Here is an 18291-nt window from a genome sequence, read left to right on the forward strand (position 1 = left end):
CCAACAGCAACGACTGTTTGAAGAAAACTGGATGATATGAGTTAAATTTAATTTTTAGGATAAAAAAGCATGAAATTATAATTTATTCTCATGATTTAATGACTAGTCTCAAACATTTTAAACTGGATGAATAAACAGAATTTTACTTCTGGAATTCTGAAAATAGTCATAAAATTACATGATGACTTAATTCTCAGAAAAAAATGTTTTTCTTTTAATTCTAATTATTAAAGTAATTTTGAACTTAAATGTTTTTTTATTTACAGAAACCACTCTATTTAACTTGGTAATTTTGTTTGTGTTTACATCAAAAAAGGAAGAAATGAAGTTTTTATCTGTACTGAGTTAAAACCAGCTCCCCTGATGATGATGATGATGGAGAGGAAGTGAAGGCCTCAGTGACGCGTCGAGTCACTTCCTGCTCAGCCTCAGAGTTCTTCAGGTTCAGGGCTGCAGCAGACAGCAGCTGGATGTTTCCTGATGTCTCCAGATGTTTCCTGAGGTTTCTTAGAAAAAACTTCCAGGTTTTTTCTAAGAAATTTCTGAGATTAATCCCAAATCCTGAGGTTTCTCCTGCTGGTTCTGTTCTGCTGAAATGGGCCGCTGCTCCCTGGAGCGGCTCTTCCTCATCTGGACCCTGATGATTCTCCTCGGTGGATTCTGCTTCGGTGAGTTTGATTCAAAGCTCCACCATGGAGGGAAACATCTTTGGCAGATCCAGCTTTTATGAAACTTAAATTCTTCTGAGCGTTTTTCATTTTCAGAAACATTGTTAAACATTTTCCAATCCGATCGATCGGCTAATCTTGTTTTTTCATTGATCCGTTCAAAGTTCAGTCAGATGTGAGTCCCGCCAGTCTGCAACCCAAAACTCATTTCATTAAATTCACAGGTTTGACTGTAAAAAGTTTACGATAACATGTAGAAAATAAACCGATTTAATACAAAGTCAGGTCAGTTTTTTTTAAGTAAAACTTTAAAAATAATAAAATATGGAAAGGACAAAAAATCCCAATAGAAACTACAAATACAATCTTTAATGCAAAATCACTAAATCTATAATTTATTTCCTTATATTAGAACATTTTCCCCTTATGAGGGAAATAATCTGTCAGTGGTTTAATAATCTTTTTTGAAATTAATATTGAGGAATTATTTACTTCAAACGAGCTTCTATATTTTGCTGAAAAGTTGCTTATAAATTAGTTTTAAGTAGTTAAGTGAACTAAACTACTTATTTAGTGCACTTAGTGAATCTTAATAAACTTCAAGTCTACTAAAATATGTACATTAGAAAATAGACCAGATACTTGGTAAGGTTTAGTTTTTGCAGTGTATTTAAACTTTTTTATGAATTACTAAAACTAAATGTACTGTTTTAATTCTACTATAAGTACATTTGTAATTTCCTTTATTACTGACAGTATAATGTTTATATGCTGAAATATAATTTTTATATTAGAATTTTAGTTTATCATTTTCTGATAAAATGATAAACTAACATTTTTGTATTTATGTAGAATAACAATTGAATTTCCAAAACACACTGAACATTTGTTTCCCGTCAGTATGTTGGAAACTTTGAGCTTTTCTTTAAATTATTTTTCTTAAATTTAAACTTTTGCTGTTTCTGAGTTCTATGGTTGGTTTGTTTTAGCTTTAGTCTCTGTAGTTTGTTTTTGTTTTTGCTTCTATATTTTTTAAAATATTCTTAATTATTATTTAATTGAACTGTTTTATGACAATACTTTGGTTAAAAAAATATAATTGTAATAATAATATAATTGTTTTTCTTTACTTTAGAACTAAAAAAAAGTAGAGCTAAAATGTTGATTCTTTAAAAATTTTATAAAGTAAATATTTATTAAAAAGAAGTTGCGTATATTAAATTGCAGCAGTTTGAGGATCTGTTTGTGTTTTTCTATGGTAGAAATAACAGTGAGACACTTTGAGCTGAAACCATGTGAGGAAAATGACCGGATCTGCGTCACCGAGCTGAGAGACTGCAAACCTCCGCCGCCTTCACCTTCACAGAGTGAGAGACATTCATGGAAACACTTTGAAATATTAGAAAAAAGCCTTAAAAACTTGATGAAATCACATTTTAACACACTTTATCTTGTATTAAGACTTTTAAAGGTCGGGAATTATGTTGTTATACCTCGAGCTTCCTCCAGGGGCGCTACTTTAGAGGCAGAAACTTGAATCTTAGAGTTCAGAATCATTTATATTTCATTATAAATTATTTTATTGGCTTTTTAAAAAAATGTTTTAACTCAAAACATATGGAGTTCTCTGTGTGCCACATGGGATTTATTCTAGTTTGCTGAATGTGACTGAATAGGAAAAGAAAACGAATTAGCTCCGCCCACTGATGATTTAGGGGCGGAGCCAACCAACCAGGAAAAAAAACCTGAAGGGCGTGGCCAAGTTTGAGAATGAGGGGAGGGGCTAAGTGGACAAAAGCCCAACATGGAGACTTTTCAGACCCTCCAGAGACTTTATTATTATCAAAAATGAGACTAATGACAAACCTGACGACTTATTCTTTTGTTGTTGGAAACTTTCATGGTGACAGTACTGAACATTTCTCTTCCTAAACGCTGCTGTCAGTCTCTGACATGGCTATACAACAAACGGGGACTGTGATATAGACGTCAACCAAACTGGACCAATAGAAACATTCAACTGCAGTACCACCGTTCAACGCACAGGGGGCAGCACTGGTTTCACACTAAATGTTACACAAGTAAACAAATTTACACAAAAATATCACAATTTGCTAAAAGGTATGAGGCAAACTGAATTTAGCAGATAAACTGTCTAAATTTAGACCCAAAAAAGATAAATATTAGGATATATGAAATATGGGCTTTATTCTAGTTTGTTGAATATGACTGTAACTGCTGGGTGATGGGAAGTTTCCACGTTTTTTGCTTCTCGATCATCTTTATGCGCGATCAGTGAATGTGCAGGCAGGAAGTAAAGTCTCGGAGCAGCTAGCTGTTAGCTGGTGGGAAAGGTGACATTTTGTCCAGTAAACCAAACGGTTGAAAGTGTCGGCTGTTGAACTTGACTGGAGGTTTTTGATTCTCCTCTGCAGAGATGCTGAACATGTCCTGTCACTACCAGCAGACTGCAGACGGAGTCCGATCTGTGAGCTGCAGCTGGAGCCAGCAGGCTGCGAGTCGGTCCTCGCTCGTCTTCACCAGGTGAACCCAGCTCTGAAATCACTCCACCGAGGCCGGTTCTGAACCGAGCCGGGTCGGGGCCGTTACAGAAAAAATGGACGAGAGCATTTCCACCAAGACACTTAGAGATTTCCTTGTTCTTTCTGAGATTAATCTCAAAATCTCTTGAGTTTCTAAAGTAAATTAAAAAAATTCCTTCCAAATTTTTTCTAACAAATTTCTGAGATTAATCACAAAATTTCAAAGTTTTTCTAGCAAATTTGAACTTTTCAAAATCAGAAATGTCCTAGCTGGTTTTTTTTTTATTCAAAAAAATTCAGAGAATCTTAAAATTTCAACATTTTTCTGGGAGATTCAAAAGTTTTCTAGAAAAGTCCTTATTTTCAACACCTGAAACTTGGAAATGTTCTTGTTTTTTCTGAATAATTTCTGAGCTTAATCTAAAAAATTTTAAATTGTAGTAAATTTTCAACTTCAGAGGTTGGAAATGTTCTTGTTTTTCTAGAAAATTTCTGAGATTAATCTGAAAATGCCTGAGTATTTTAATGTACTCCATTTGATCTACAGCTCCTCTAACGCGCCGTGGTCTTTGTATTTTTGCTCAGCGAGTTACAAGTCTCTTCCTGTCTGGGGATCTTCAACCCGACGGCCCTCCTGGGTTCGCTCCGGGTGACGGCCCGGATACGGAACTACCTGACCAGGACAGACGAATGGTCTCAGCCTCAGTTCCTGTCGGGTGCAGGTCGAAACATTTCCTCTGGTTCTAAATCAATCTTTCAGAAAGACCCTCTAAACCACTGAAGACACTTTTCTTTCCTCAGGTCGGAGTTCAGTCACTCTGCCGATAATGAGCCTGTTGCAATTAATCAATCAATCAATTAATTGCATAATTAATTAAAATGAGCTCATTAATTTCCATTTGGATTATTATTGTTTTGTTTATTTTGTTTTGTGCATATTTTAGATATTTTACTGCATGTTGTAATCTTGTGTGCACACATCACAGCCCGGTTTGCACATGTTTGTGTTTTATTTGCATAGTCATTTGTTTTATACGGAGGGCGAATGATGCAAACTCCAAAAACACAAAAAACTAATGCAACAGAAAAATTCTGCAAAAAGTGGAAGTAATGAAAGTAAGTAATGAAGTAATGAAAATGCAGCAAATGGCAAAATTGTTTTAAACTCGCTCCACAAACCAGAAGTCCTCCAGGCCACTAGGGGGAGTCTGCAGGATGAACTATTACCTTCATAAAGATGCTGTGCTCTTTGTTTTGTGCTCATTTTCTGTATTTAGTTGCTTCTCTAACTTCCTGTTCTGTAAATCCATGTCGTCTACGTGTCACTGCATCTTGTGCAGACGTTACTAAATCATGTGTACATGTTATCAAATTGAGAAAATGCTCATATCTGATTTTAAACCTGCTGTTTCCACACTGTCCTCTATTGTATGCATGTGAAAATGTTTTGTGCTAAAGAGGACGTATCTTGTTTTTACGCAAGTAGACCTGGGGTGTTTTTATTTCTTTTTGTGTGGATTTTAAACATTTATTGGTGCATTACTATCTATAAATGTCACAGTACAGTTTGGTTGTGTTGTCGTCTGTTTCTGTGCCTGAGAAAGTCGACTGACTGATGAAATCTGTATTTGGTTTCTGCAGTCAAAACTTCCCGTCATAATTTAGCTCTCATCAGTTCAAAGTCTGTGATCGGGAGCGACAGGAGAGGAGACCCGGACAGAGGTACCAACTATTTATTCATATTAATTAATGAAATGATGGGTTAACATCAGTTTTAACCGTAAAGTCTCCAGTTCCCTCCAGGCCTGCAGAGTTGTGTTACAGAGTGGAGAAAACAGGCGATGATGAGTCTCTCCTCCTTCATCTCATCTGGATGGTGAATCATGTCGAATCAACTCATGCTGTCAGAACCAGATGTTGAACGTATTAAAAATTCATTTGATAGGAGCTAAATGCACTAGAAGCACAAAATGAAAAAAATTGCTTTTAGCTAATATCAGGCAAAGTATTTACATAATCAAATTTACCTTTTCATTATTTTACAGTTTCAAATTTACTTACTTTTTTCAAACTATTAAACCAATAATAAGGCCCTAATTTTGCTCCATACAGTTATTTTTGTAATTTTACAGTTTCAAGAAATTTTTTAACTTATTTCTTGATCATAATTCAGCTCCTTGCTAATTTTTTAAATTTCAGTGAAAAAAATTTAAACAAATTTTATGGCCCTAATTTAGCTCCATACTGCTCCACCATGCAACCCACTTCATAACGTGTTGATTAATATTTCAAAAAGTAACAAAACATTTTAATCATGTGGAAGAATCTCATGTTCTATGTTTTCTCTTTATTTCAGGGTTCTGATCCAGGTCGGGTCCTCGGGTACCAGGTCAGCATCGACCCAAACGAACTCGTTCAAAATGTCACCGAGACGACTTTTCTCCTGGTGGTGAAGGAGGGGAACTACAGCGCCACAGTTCGGGCCTTCAACGCAGCCGGTTTTGGACCCGCAACCCGACTTCAGATCGACACACAGGATCAGAACTGTGAGTATTTCACAGCTTGACTGATCAGAAGATTCAGTTCATCGTAAATCAAACACCGAAAACTTTTCTTGTCTCATAAAACAGGAAAGTTGACCTTTATCTTTATCACATTTTAGTTTCTGTTGCTTCAGTTTTGCAACATCCTGAGTGAGTTTGAGTTTCTTATCGGAGGAGAAAGTGAGAATTCAGAGAGGAAGTGACCAGATGTTGGATAAAACTACTTCCTGTCACATCAGATGGATCTGGTTAAATTATCAAGGGTTGTTTGGCTCCGCCTCCTCTGAAAAACTGACAAACTTCAAACATGTTGATGGATATTTTAAATGAGAAGTTTTTTAAAACATGTTTGTTCATTAGTGGGCTCTCTGACCGTTTCATTTTCTGTGAAACTTTCTTCCTCCTGCAGCTCGACTCTCTGTGGGGAACTTGTGGATTTCCAGTGGTTATCCTGAAATCGAAGAGCTGCAGGTCCGGTGGACGACCGCCGCCACTCCGCCTGGCAGCCATGTTGTCGTTCAGTGGCGCTCAGAGAAGAACCCGTCCAGCAGCCGATGGGTCAGAGTCAACGGTTCCAGTTCCTCTGCTGTCATCACAGGTCACCTGACATGTTTATAGTTCATAATTATAAAAAGTATTATCTGTTTTTCCTACTATTATAAATCAAAGTCAACTCTAACCAGGTGTTTCTAATCCTGGAAATGTTCTTCAGGTGATAGAAGGCTGACTTTGTAACTGTCTTTATGTGTCTCTGAAGGTTCAAACCCAGAGTTCAACCTGATCTCTGGTTTCCAGCGGTAATACCAGAAGGTGTGCACTGAAACTAGATCTACAATTCTAGATTTATAATAAAGATAACTTCAGTTTTGTTTCTGTTCAGCTGGAGAAAGTTTTGGCTCATCCATACATTTATCTGTTCCAAGCATATGTTCAGTGATTGGATGGTTCAAATGACATCATCATGTAAATCTGCATAGTTATGGTCCCTAGTATTATTAGTTATGAGAGCTCATAGATATTAATTAGGAGGGGTCCAAGGATTGAAACTTGGGGGACTTCACATGTAATATTTTGGCCTGAAGAAATTAAGTGATTCATATCAGGCAGTATCAATAATTAAGGATTATTTTTATTTTCTTTTTGGTTTTAAATATTGGAAATACCATCAAACTGCTGGTGACGTTTCCTGTTTCATCCAGTTTTCCCACCATGCCGTGTTCTTCTGTTTTTAAGAAGTTATGAGGCTCGTTAGTGAAACCTTAAATTGCTGCTGCACAAGTTACCCAACAGGTTGTTGCTAGGTAACCAAAAAGTGAGTGGGTTGCTAGGTAACCAAAGAGTGAGTGAGTTGATGCCACCAAGTCTAGCTTAGCTGCGAGTCTTTCCTCTGCCTACATCTCCCAGAATGCCGTGTGCTTGTGGATCAGAGTTAGTTGAATATTCCATATATTGAATACTTTATAGATGCGTTATCTATTAATATTGATAATACATCTATCATGAAATACATAATTATCCAGCCCTAATTTTCTGTAATATTCTTAAATTTTTTGCTGAATTTAGTTAATTTAGTTAAAATTTCCAAACCAACACGAGTGTTTGAGCTGCAGCTGCTTCTTCAAACCTCTTTGGAAAACTTTGTTTGTACTTTTGTGTTGTTTGTTTCTTTTTTCCATCTTGTTTGGAGCTTTTGACCCTTTTTGTGTCTCCAGGTGTTGACCCTGATGAGCCGTACCTGGTCAGCGTGTTCCCCGTCTATAACCAGGAGTACGGACCTCCTCGGTCTCTGGCCGCCAGTCTGCAATCTGGAGGTAACCATGGCAACCGCTGTTTTTAACGAAGAGGATGAGGAGGAACATGACCTCTGTGTGATTTTCTTCTGCGTTTCCTCTCAGCCCTGATGGAGGTCGTCAGTCTGAAGGTCGTCAGCGTCACTAAAACCACGGTAACCGTCGCGTGGGCGTGGCAAAGGAAACCCAGACCAATCAAAGTGGACCGATACCGAGCGATGCTGAGGAGAGACACCGACACACAAAGTCTGTTTTCACCTGAAGTTATGCATATTTTTAATCATACTATCATGTATTTAAATTTAGTGAAGCTGAGACACAAGCAGCCAATCAGAGCCACCAGTATTGGTGGTGACACTTATGCTAATCCACTAGTAGCAGAGCTAATTTTTCGCTTTAGCATCTTAGCTAACTTTGAAACGTTTTTCTGGGTAAATAAAGTTCAACATCTCTGTTGAAGTTTTGTCATTGCCAGTTAGAAATTCTGATTATATTCATGCTCATATTTAGAAGTCTGTTTCCACTGCAGTTCTGTTTCTTCTCATTTTCTCTCTTTTTAGTGAACATTGAGATTAAATTATACAGAACATAACTAGGGGATTTAGTTAAACAAATACATGCAAAAATTCAGTTATGAATTGTTTTGAGAGCGCCATGTTGGTGTAGCACTTTAGCGTTAGCTACCACTAAATACTACGTTGGTATCAGGATTTAGCATTAGCGTAACTAATATTTATGATTAGCGCTTTTGGGTTAGCACAGCTACATTTTTAGTTTGAGGTGCCCACCACTGTTAATTAGCTTCACCTAAATTAGCTTGATTATCCAGGTTTGGCTGCTTGGAACGAAATAAAAACACCTATCTTTCACCTATGAACAGCCGTCAGGTCTATAATCTGTTTTCCAGCTCTGTCTTTGTGGCCGGACCGACAGCAGCACACCTTCTCCAACCTGACTCCCAGCACTGAGTATTCTCTGCTCCTATTGGCTGACGATGTTTCCAGAATCATCATCCCTGTGGCCACTCTCTATGGTGAGCTGTTCAGCCCCAAAACTCAAATGAAAGAGAAACCAGCTTGTTGTTTTTGATTGTGTGAAATTAAAAAGCAACGAGTTGATCTGAGCAGCGAGGAACTCCTGGTTGGTTGGAGTTTGGACTGTATGGTGACGGTTTTTAGTTTGAGGGAAGTCCGACATTCCTCATTGCTGATTTGCCTGATCTTCATGCGCCACCTGCTGGTGACAGCATGGTATTACATCAACATGTAATCTGTGATCTGCCAAACTAAACCAGCATCCGAGTCTCAGAGGATGAAGATGATGGAGCCGGTTTGATATTCTGGGATTTTCTCTTCCTCAGATGAAGTTCCAGTGGTTGCCATGGTGACTCCTCTGCTGCTCGTGGTCGTCATGGTGACGATCATCTCCGTCCTCTCCAGAACTCTGTGAGTTACTGGAGACGAACCTGAAATCTGATATTGCTGCTCCATCCATCCATCCGTCTGTTGCTTCTGTTTAACATGTTGAAATTTAGTTTATATGTTATATTAACATTTATTAATTTGTAGTATCTAAAACATAATTATTACCAGTTTCTAAAATGTAAAAGTTTCTTCTTGCTAAGCCGTGGTTGATTCTGATTATTAGTTTCAGGCGTTTCTGAACCACAGAAACTTAAAGCTCCTCAGTGAACTTTGATGTTTTATTTTGTTATAAAGGAAGTTCAGATGTGAAGACGATAAGATAATTCAGCTTTCCTCAGGATTTCCTGTGACTTCGGCTCATAAAGGGCATTTAGTTTGTAGAGATCATATCTTCATGTTTGTATATTTTTGATTCTGAGTATAAATGACATTTCTGTATAGATGCAAGTCGTTCTTCTTCCCGACGATCTCCAGCCCTAGAGAAAGCACAGCAGGCCAGTGGCTGCTCCACCCGAACCTGAAGGTGATCTGACTTTTATTTTCATTTCGTTTCTGTTCGTTTCTTCCTCCAATCAAAGATTTTACAATCCAAAACATATGCAGTAAAAAAATGAACCAATTAGCAACTGTAACAAAAAAAAATAAAATGGTGTTTATGGGCAAAATGGACACTTGGCCACACCCCTCTCTGTATCTTTGCTCCGCCCACTTTGGTAGAATTGCTCTAAATTAGTTTGGGGGCGGAGCTTTGTGGTTAGTTACACATTAACTAGAGTACACATTGTGCTACGACTGGAGAAATAAAATAATGAAGAAAAAAAATAATACAGGAATAAACTTTACATCAGGGGTCTCAAACTCCAGTCCTCGAGGGCCGCAGTCCTGCAACTTTTAGATGTGCCTCTGCTGCACCTGAATACAATAATTAAGGCTCTGGAGAACTGATCTACACAAGGTGGAGGTAATTAAGCCATTTGATTCCAGTGTTTTGTATCTGTGGCACATCTAAAAACTGCAGGACTGCGGCCCTCAAGGCCTGGAGTTTTAAACCCCTGATTTACAGCTTTTGACTTCACTTTCTGTTAAAGCAACAGAAAAACCAATAGCAACGCAACATCCAAGCAACTAGAAATGTAAGGTTAGAACAAATGAGAAGTTTTCATTGATTGGAAGCAAAACATTTAAAATTCAGCCAAACTGCAGGAACAAAACATCTTCATCATCTGAGTGTTTCTGTTTTTCTCAGACATGTGCAGAGAGGAACTTCCTGGATGTGGCCGACTTCCAGGTGACGGACGTTTTAGGACAGAAGCATCTGATCCTGGTTCGCCCAAACGGTCTGCATAAGGAGAAGTCTCTGCCACCAACCAGCAGCCTCTCAGTCAAACTGGACACTGTGGACATTACTGGTTCCAAACCAATCACAGGACACGAGTGGGACGTTCGGCCAATCACAGAGCAGCAGCTGCTCTCTCTTCAGTCAGTTTTTACGTCGGAGATCGGAGGAACCGAAGTTCCTCTGCTGCAGCAACAGGAAGAGAGCAGCCGCTCTCCTCAGAGCGAGGAAGAAGTTAATCCACCCCATCATCATCATCATCATCATCAGGCTTTCACGTTCCGGTTTCCAGAACTCCTGACGGACTTCCTGGAGCAACCAGAACTGGTGACTGGACCGCTCGAACCGGTGCCTGAGGTCGAGTATTTAACAAACGGCTGCTTCAGAGCAGAACCAGCAGCTGGATCAGAACCTTCAGTACCAGTCCTGCATTAACTCAGAGGTGGAACACTGACCCCTAGAGGCTGAACAGTCCATGACAACACAAACAGAAAACTGCTTTAATGAGTTACTGAACCTTCGTTCTAAATATAAAAGTAAAAACAATGTATTCATTTAGATCTTTTATTTGTTTAGAGAGCCAACATGTGCAGCACTGGTTTAAATTTAATGTAGGAAAAATTAATCAGTAAAAAAGTTTGACATTAATAAAAACAGTTTTATGAACCAAAAGGACACAAAAGATTTTTTTTTTCTTTTAACTGTTGTTTTTATCCAGTTAAATTAGTCAAGATAAGTCAGGGAATTTATTAAACATTTTTTCAAAACTTTTTAAGGTTTACTTCCCTGGAAAAATGACTTTTCTTTGCCGATGATGATGATCTGTTCATCGCTAGCAGATTTCTTCCTCTGTGGTTTCTCTTTGTGTTGCAGCTTTGTGTAAATGTTTGTTTCTCTTCAAGTAAAACCTGAAGCACTGTGTGGAGATCAGTCTATAGAGCCCTGCAGTTGTTGTGTTTTATTTAAAATCAGATGTTTGGTCCATTTGAACGTTTCAGCAGCAGATCGTCTCCTGAACGTTTCGTATCAGAGGTTGGAGTTCATGCAGATCCAGTGTCTGACCAGCTGATGGGCGATCGTCTGTCTGGGAGGGATGACGAACACTGAGCGGTCTCCTCTGAATAAAGAATCGATCACCTAGAAACAGAAGATGAAAACTACATTTTGGGTTTTGATTTGGGAGGATTAATTAGAAACCCTGCTGGGACTTTCTGCCTGCAGCGGCTGATTCTGATTTCAGAGGAGGAAGATGAACTGAACTGAACTGAACTGAACTGAACTGAACTGAACCAGCTGAGACTGAACTGAACTGAACCAGCTGAGACTGAACTGAACTGAACCAGCTGAGACTGAACTGAACTGAACCAGCTGAGACTGAACTGAACTGAACTGAACTGAACCAGCTGAGACTGAACTGAACTGAACTGAACCAGCTGAGACTGAACTGAACTGAACTGAACCAGCTGAGACTGAAGCTAATCCAACAGCAACGATCCAAACAACACCAACAAGTTCACGGCTCAAAAACAAGCCAGGTGTTTTACAGCTGAATGGTTGCCATGGAGATTACAGGATTTCTCAAACATGCATCAGAGTCAAAGCAACACTCCATGTTTGTTTCTGATGAGGGAAAAATTTTATAACAAGATGAAAAGATAGAAAAAGTTGACTTTACATGATACTGACCTTTTAAAATGGGTAAAACTGGTAATAAATAAATCCATCCCATAATAATCCAAAACAAACTCAATAATTTCCAGTTGTATGATTTAATGTTTTTCTTTCTTTCTACCAAAAACTGGATGACAAAAGTCTTCAGTTTGTTTTGGTCTCAACTAAACCTTTTAAAGAACAATTTTGTTTTCATAATTCTTTTTATTTGTTGTTTTTGTTTGAATATTTAAAATGTTTTCCAGTTACAGTGTTAAATGTTTATCAGAGTTGAAACTTTATCAATCCTTGAGAGGATGAACTTATTCTATTATATTACCTCAAAACAACAATATTATTATTTAATGCAATAACTTCCTGGACAATTTATCATCCAGTGAAATTAGTTATTGCGACGACCTAAAAGTAACGTCTTTTAATGTTGTCAGGATTATTTATTGCTGACCTGTTGCCGTGGAAACCACCGCGCCTCCTCGATCTCGTTCTCGTCCACCTTGATGTCGGTGGACACGGCGACGGCGAGGCAGCCGATCATGAGGTTGGAGGGCATGGGCCACGGCTGGCAGGAGACGTACTGGACCGGGCCCACCTTCACGCCGCTCTCCTCCTCCGTCTCCCTCCTCACCGCCTCCTCCAGCGTCTCCCCTGCAGCCATGGAGACGTGCTCAGACCGCGGCCGGCGGCTTTTCAGGCCAGGATGGGTGTGTGAGTGTGTGTGTGAGTGTGTGTGTGTGTGTGAGTGTGTGTGTGTGTGTGTGTGTGAGTGTGTGAGTGTGTGTGTGTGTGTGTGTGCGCTGCCAGCTCACCAGGCTCCACGAATCCAGCGAGACAGGAAAACATCCCGACGGGGAAAACCTTCTTCCTGCCCAGCAGACACTGGTTTCCATCAGGGTGGATCACCAGCATGATGACCACTGGATCTGAAATCAGGTTTACAAACATCCATGTTCATCTCTGATCAGAAATAGATTTACATAAAAAGATGTTTTAAAAAGTTAAAGATTACTTATTTACACTGTATAACATCATATTTTAAGCTTTGTTCGTTTTTACCTGGAAATTTCACATGTGTAAATAGATTAACATTTTAAACCAGGAGAATTTTAAAGGTATTTTCATTGAAGGTCAGATAAATGGATCCTGTTGTGATTGTTGGTGTTCAAGAGCTCCCTCTAGTGGTGAATAAGTGAACCTCAGTTCATCCAATCAAAAACTTCATTCTGGTATTATTTTGACTTTATTGTTATTCTCATATTTTTATGACTTTGTCATATTATTATCACTTTATTTTTGTGTTATTTTGACTTTACTGATGTTTATTACTTTATTCTTATTATACAACTATTGTTGCTTAACTTTATTCTTATATTATTAAGACTTTTTTTATGTATTATCTCACTTACTTATGGAGCTCCACAGGGATGTGTTCAGGGTCCTGCTCTGTTTAGTTCGAACATTAACTCTTCATTATGACTATGATCACTCACTGTTAAAGGGGAAGTATCATGGAAAATTACATTTCTGATTTTTCGTCAAAAACTTGATTCTTTTATGAATGTTTGAGAAACACTTCAGTCTCCATGCCAACCACTCAGCTGTGCAAAACACTGGGAGAACCTAGCTCTGCCTTGGAGGCAAAGCTCCTCCTCCACTCAGCTCCTTCAGACTAGCCAGGAGCAATTAGCAAACACCTGCTGAGCTCATTATAGGAGCTACTTCTTAAAGGGTTAATAGAGAAGCCATGTTGGAACAACGTCCTGAAGGCGGAGCTTCAGAAAGAGCAGGAGTTTTTAAAGAGACAGAAGCCTAATTTTGAGATGTTATGAAGTCAAATTTCTTTAAATCATATTTGATACATTTATTATTTTTATAATAAATAAATGAAGGTGACAGCTGAAAAAGTGAGAATTGCATAAGAATTTCACCTTTTTGGTGCTTGTCTTTTAATTATCTTCTTGCTGTTTCTTTGTATCTTTGTCTAAACTTTCCTGCTGATGTTGGTGTTTGAGGAGCAGAGAGGCAAATTCATACCGACTCTTGGGTAGCATGTGTTGTGGACGCCCTGCAGGCTGCGGCACTCAGAGTTCAGACAGCTCCGCTTGTAGCCGCCCTCCTCCATCTTGGTGGCGCCGCCACACGTCGGGCAGAAGCTGTAGCGGCTGTGCCAGGCCAGCACCGACCGGGCCTGTGCCACGACGCCTGGACCCACACAGAGGGAAGCATCACCGCTCAGAGGGAAGCATCACCGCTCAGAGGGAAGCATCACCGCTCAGAAAGAACCGGCAGGAAAACTATAAAGAAGAAGAAGAAAGTTCCTCACCTGCCTCTTCCTCACTCAGCTTCAGCAGGTCTCTGTTGGGACTTCTTGGGAATGAACAGTTCTTTTCTCTGCAGCGCTCCAGGAGGGCAGCAGCGTCTTCGTCTGTGTTGATGGCGAACCAAACCGGAGGCTCAGAGAGACTCTCTGCTTTCTCAGAGGAGAAGGAGGAAGAAGGGTTCACCGTCTTCTCTATTCCGAGGAAGATCGTCACGGTTGAAGGTTTCAGCAGGAGATCCTTCACTTCCTCATACCTGAACCGGCACAGCTTCATGTCCCCCTGCTGCAGGAGGAGCCATAAAAGGTCAAATAACTGAGATGAATCTCAACATGTTGGATTCAAATTTCTGACCAGAACTCTACAGATTTGTTCAACCAGCTGCTTTAAATGCTAATTCAGTTGTACTTCATACTTATCTTCACTAAATTACCTCTGTGTCTCCTGAACAAACATCAGATCTGACTGACAGAGGATGAGAAAACTAGCTTTAGCATGCTAACATCAGGGCTTGCTAGCTAGCGCTAGTAGTGGATATTTAGACTTATTTTAATTTAGTTTAAGAATCCATTTATTTGACGCAAAGGAAAGAAAACTAAAAGGAAATTTGTTACATTTGAACATTTTAAACAAGTTTGAAAGCTAAAACAATTAACTGTATGCCAGTGGCGGTTTTATACCTTTTTTTAAAATGGTGGCACAAAACAAACAATGAAACAAAAATTGTTTTATTACATTAAGCTAAAAGTGCAACATCTTACTTTTTAATTTATTATTAAAATAAGAATGTGAAGGTGAAGTAAATTTTTTTTATGCTATCACAGAAATTGTAAACATTTATAGCGAACCCTAAGGTTCGCTATAAAAGTTTACTTTAGCATGCTAACGTTAGCGTTAGCTGCTTAATCTACTCATACCAATGTGTTTCAGTTGATTTCATCCGTCAAAAATAGAAATCTTTATTTCTGCTTGTATAACTTTGATGAACCTTTAATGCAGTGTATATTAGATCATTATGGTGACCGTCTGCAGCGTCATTTTGACCCGATCAACCCGTCGGTGCGGCGTTAGCCTCGGGGTCGTACCGCTTCACTGCCGTCCTCCTGCTGCGTTCTGACCATGGGGCTGAGGTTGGAGAACAGGAGGTAGACGCTCTCCGAGTCGCTCTGTTTGGCCTCTAACCAGACCTTATCGGTTCTCTTCCCACTCTGCCGGTCCAGCGTCTCTCTGCTGAAGTAGTTTTCGTGCGGGTGGAGGTCGGCGGCGGGCAGGATTCGCCCGCAGCCGTCGGCCGCGCGGCCCAGCAGGCCGGCGATGTGTCTGTGACCCCAGAACTTGGCGATATCGTAGGCGGTCTGTGATGAACTGTTCACAGAGAATTTGTCACAACTGAACAAAAAAAAAACAAAAAACGATTAAATTCAGAAATCAAAATCAGTGAAAGTTTACAGCATTTTAAATGTTGATTAGAAACTTTTTCAACCTGAGTTAAACTTTGGAGTTTGATCCAGTTCTCTATTTCTTTATCATCTGAATAGTGAATCATAATTAGAGACGCACTGATCAGATATTAATATCTGTATCTCTCCATTACTGAAAAAAATTTCAAATTGGTATGGTGACCCATAAGGGCAGATCTATTCACTCTAGTTCTATACTTTGTGCTCTGAGTGACGTCATGCTTTATTATTTATTTTATATTATTTTTAGATTTTCTAACTGGACTTTCTGAGCCGTTTGAAAGATGTTGCATTTATTTTTACATATTTAAGTTGTTGTTTCTATCAGTTTGTTTCTTTATTTATTTTACTGTTAAAATCCTAATTGCTCTGACTGAACAAAATAAGGTTGCTTTAATCGGTTTTGAAACTATTGCTGTGTTTCAGTGAGCTGCATTGGTGAAGAATTATCAAATAAAGTTATAATTCAGTACATTTATGTCTGTGCTTTTTAAAAAAAAAACATTTAAAGTCATTCAGCTGTTATCGGTATCAGTTGATGCTAACCCTCAGATATCGGTATCGGTACCAGAAGTGTAAAACGTGGATCGGTGCGTCTCTAGTCATGATTGTTGCAGATGAAGGAGCAGCGTTTTACCCGAGCAGCAGCAGCTTCTCCGCCACATGGTGGTGGCCGTTACGAGCTGCTAGCATCAGCGCCGTCCAGCCGCTGTGCCTCGTCTTGTTGATGAGTGAAGGGGCAATGGACAGAAGGGCGGACACCTGGGACAGGTCTCCTCTTGCTGCAGCGTCCAGAAACTGCTCCAACATTTCCTCTTTGGCGCTCAGCTGCAAACTCATCATCTGGAAACACCAAATAATCTTCCGCTAGACGTAAAGCAGCTGCACTAATCTTACTAACAACTTTATTTATCAGTTGTCTTCAGTAACTGATTGGGTTTCTGTGGAATTTGAAATGCAGATGCTTCTGAGTAAATTAGCAAATAATTTCTTCAAGCTAAACCTTTAGTTTCAAAACTGAACATCTGACTCCCTCTATTTAGTTTTTCAACTAAATATTTAGCTCCAACTAGATATTTAGTTAGTAAACTGAATATTTAACTCTAACTAAATATTTTGTTAGCAAGCTAAACGTTCACTCCAAAGTAAATTTCCAGAATATTTAGCTCCACCTATTTTAGCTATAAAGCTAAGTTTTGAAACTGAATGTCTGAAAACTTATTGCAATAACGTTTAGCTTTTTAACTAAATATTTAGCTCCCACTAAATAAAATAAAGTTTGTGTTACTCTCTTCCTGGAGGGTGTCAGTCACTGCAGTCTTCATTGTAGATGAAGTGTCTATGGTGAAGGCCATAAAATCACATTGATTTATTAAAATTCCTACATTTCTTTTTGATCTTATAATTTAACCTTTATATAGAGTTTTCATTTTTGTAGGCCAGAATCATCAGAGTTAAAGAAATATATAACTCTGTTATTTATCTACTTTAGTTTCAGAACAAAAAGGAAAATAAATGAGACAATTTGAGATAAACTTGAGTTCAGTCAAAAGCTGAAAGTCCTCTGGGCCTTTAAATATTTTCTCCCTCGCCTATTGGACCAGAGTGCCGTCAATCACCTCCAAGCTCCGCCCACCCGATTCCTCTGCGTTATAAAACAAACTGTCACCTGAAAACGAGCTGACTTTCAGTTCTAACACGCCAGGAATCACTTCCTGCTGACTCTTAATGCTTAGTTCCTGAAAGTTAAAAGCCTCCCAGATATTTTACTGATTCCTCTGGCTTATTAACCGCCAGGACACAGAAACACATAAACTACAGGAGATTTACTGTTCACCAGGACGTTAACTCCGGGAAATAACCGCCTGTAGTTTTATTTACAGGTAGAAGATGGTCGTAACGCGGCGTCTGCTCACCTTGTTCGCCGCGTCCTGCTTCTGGTCACCTTTCAGCTGTTGGATAAAAAGCGACGAGCTGCGTTCAAAGGACAACGCAGGAACTGTGAGGCGTTCAGGTGCTGCCCGCACTATAGTAATTCAGAGTTTTTCTTGTCTTGTAATTTATTTTCTTCTTTTCTTTTTATTTTTTTCCTCCTTTTCTTATCTTTTCTTCCTCTATTGTAAAATATATATTATTTACTTGTATTTATTTTAATATATATGGAAGAAAAGAATTATATTAATTGTAATGAATTCATTTTACAAAAAGATTTAAATATATATTACTATACACTATTTAATGGTATTTTTATTTATTTATTTCATGATATATTTATTTAATTTTGTCCCTTTTAAGGACAAAATTAAATATCCCGTATCCCTTGTCCTACAAGGGATACGGGATATTTAATTTTTTTCATAGTTTCAGCTGGAGAAATGGGAGCATGTCCCTTTAAGAACCAAACACTGTTACTGCAGGGCTGCATGCTGGGGAAGCCATTAGCATTATTGCATTATTATATTACAGCAAGATATGAACGATTGATATTTCTCTGTCTTTATGAAACCTCAGATCCGGAAATAAAAAATCCACCAAACTTCT

The 18291-nt window shown here is 38.8% G+C and overlaps 2 protein-coding genes across 4 annotated transcripts; one reads left to right on the plus strand and one right to left on the minus strand.

Annotated features, from left to right (window-relative positions):
* Positions 1–402: 402 nt before the first annotated feature.
* LOC122828531 lies at positions 403–11243 on the plus strand. 3 transcript variants are annotated; one of them, XM_044112150.1, is made up of 14 exons: positions 403–668; positions 1931–2035; positions 3104–3212; positions 3797–3933; positions 4853–4933; positions 5005–5087; positions 5568–5757; positions 6164–6352; positions 7467–7565; positions 7650–7790; positions 8452–8577; positions 8905–8989; positions 9410–9491; positions 10215–11243. In XM_044112150.1, the coding sequence occupies exons 1-14, from the start codon at positions 596–598 to the stop codon at positions 10737–10739; spliced, it is 2025 nt and encodes a 674-aa protein (XP_043968085.1). In that variant the 5' UTR covers positions 403–595; the 3' UTR covers positions 10740–11243. The 3 variants fall into 3 exon arrangements, with proteins under 3 accessions (XP_043968085.1, XP_043968087.1, XP_043968086.1); XM_044112152.1 differs by lacking the exons at positions 403–668; positions 1931–2035 and adding an exon at positions 2818–3013; XM_044112151.1 differs by lacking the exons at positions 403–668; positions 1931–2035 and adding an exon at positions 2819–3022.
* Positions 11244–11304: 61 nt separating this feature from the next.
* On the minus strand, positions 11305–17778 carry nudt12 (nudix (nucleoside diphosphate linked moiety X)-type motif 12). The gene is made up of 8 exons (XM_044112153.1): positions 17667–17778; positions 16388–16593; positions 15376–15679; positions 14296–14575; positions 14007–14174; positions 12782–12895; positions 12421–12620; positions 11305–11441 (listed from the first exon to the last, which is right to left on the minus strand). The coding sequence occupies exons 2-8, from the start codon at positions 16591–16593 to the stop codon at positions 11331–11333; spliced, it is 1383 nt and encodes a 460-aa protein (XP_043968088.1). The 5' UTR covers positions 17667–17778; the 3' UTR covers positions 11305–11330.
* Between the last annotated feature and the right edge of the window lie 513 nt (positions 17779–18291).

The sequence above is a fragment of the Gambusia affinis genome, linkage group LG03 (genome assembly GCF_019740435.1).
Source record: "Gambusia affinis linkage group LG03, SWU_Gaff_1.0, whole genome shotgun sequence".
NCBI lineage: Eukaryota > Metazoa > Chordata > Actinopteri > Cyprinodontiformes > Poeciliidae > Gambusia > Gambusia affinis.

What these genes read in the sequence shown, in the direction of transcription:
- nudt12 (XM_044112153.1), bottom strand. Translation starts at nt 16,593, where the DNA reads ATGATGAGTTTGCAGCTGAGCGCCAAAGAGGAAATGTTGGAGCAGTTT. An exon ending in GAGAAGCTGCTGCTGCTCGG is followed by an intron (nt 15,680 to 16,387) that starts GTAAAACGCTGC and finishes TTTTTTGTTCAG; the next exon opens with TTGTGACAAATTCTCTGTGA. An exon ending in CGCTGGATTCGTGGAGCCTG is followed by an intron (nt 12,621 to 12,781) that starts GTGAGCTGGCAG and finishes CCATGGCTGCAG; the next exon opens with GGGAGACGCTGGAGGAGGCG.
- LOC122828531 (XM_044112150.1), top strand. Translation starts at nt 596, where the DNA reads ATGGGCCGCTGCTCCCTGGAGCGGCTCTTCCTCATCTGGACCCTGATG. An exon ending in TCAGTTCCTGTCGGGTGCAG is followed by an intron (nt 3,934 to 4,852) that starts GTCGAAACATTT and finishes TGGTTTCTGCAG; the next exon opens with TCAAAACTTCCCGTCATAAT. An exon ending in TGCTCCACCCGAACCTGAAG is followed by an intron (nt 9,492 to 10,214) that starts GTGATCTGACTT and finishes TGTTTTTCTCAG; the next exon opens with ACATGTGCAGAGAGGAACTT.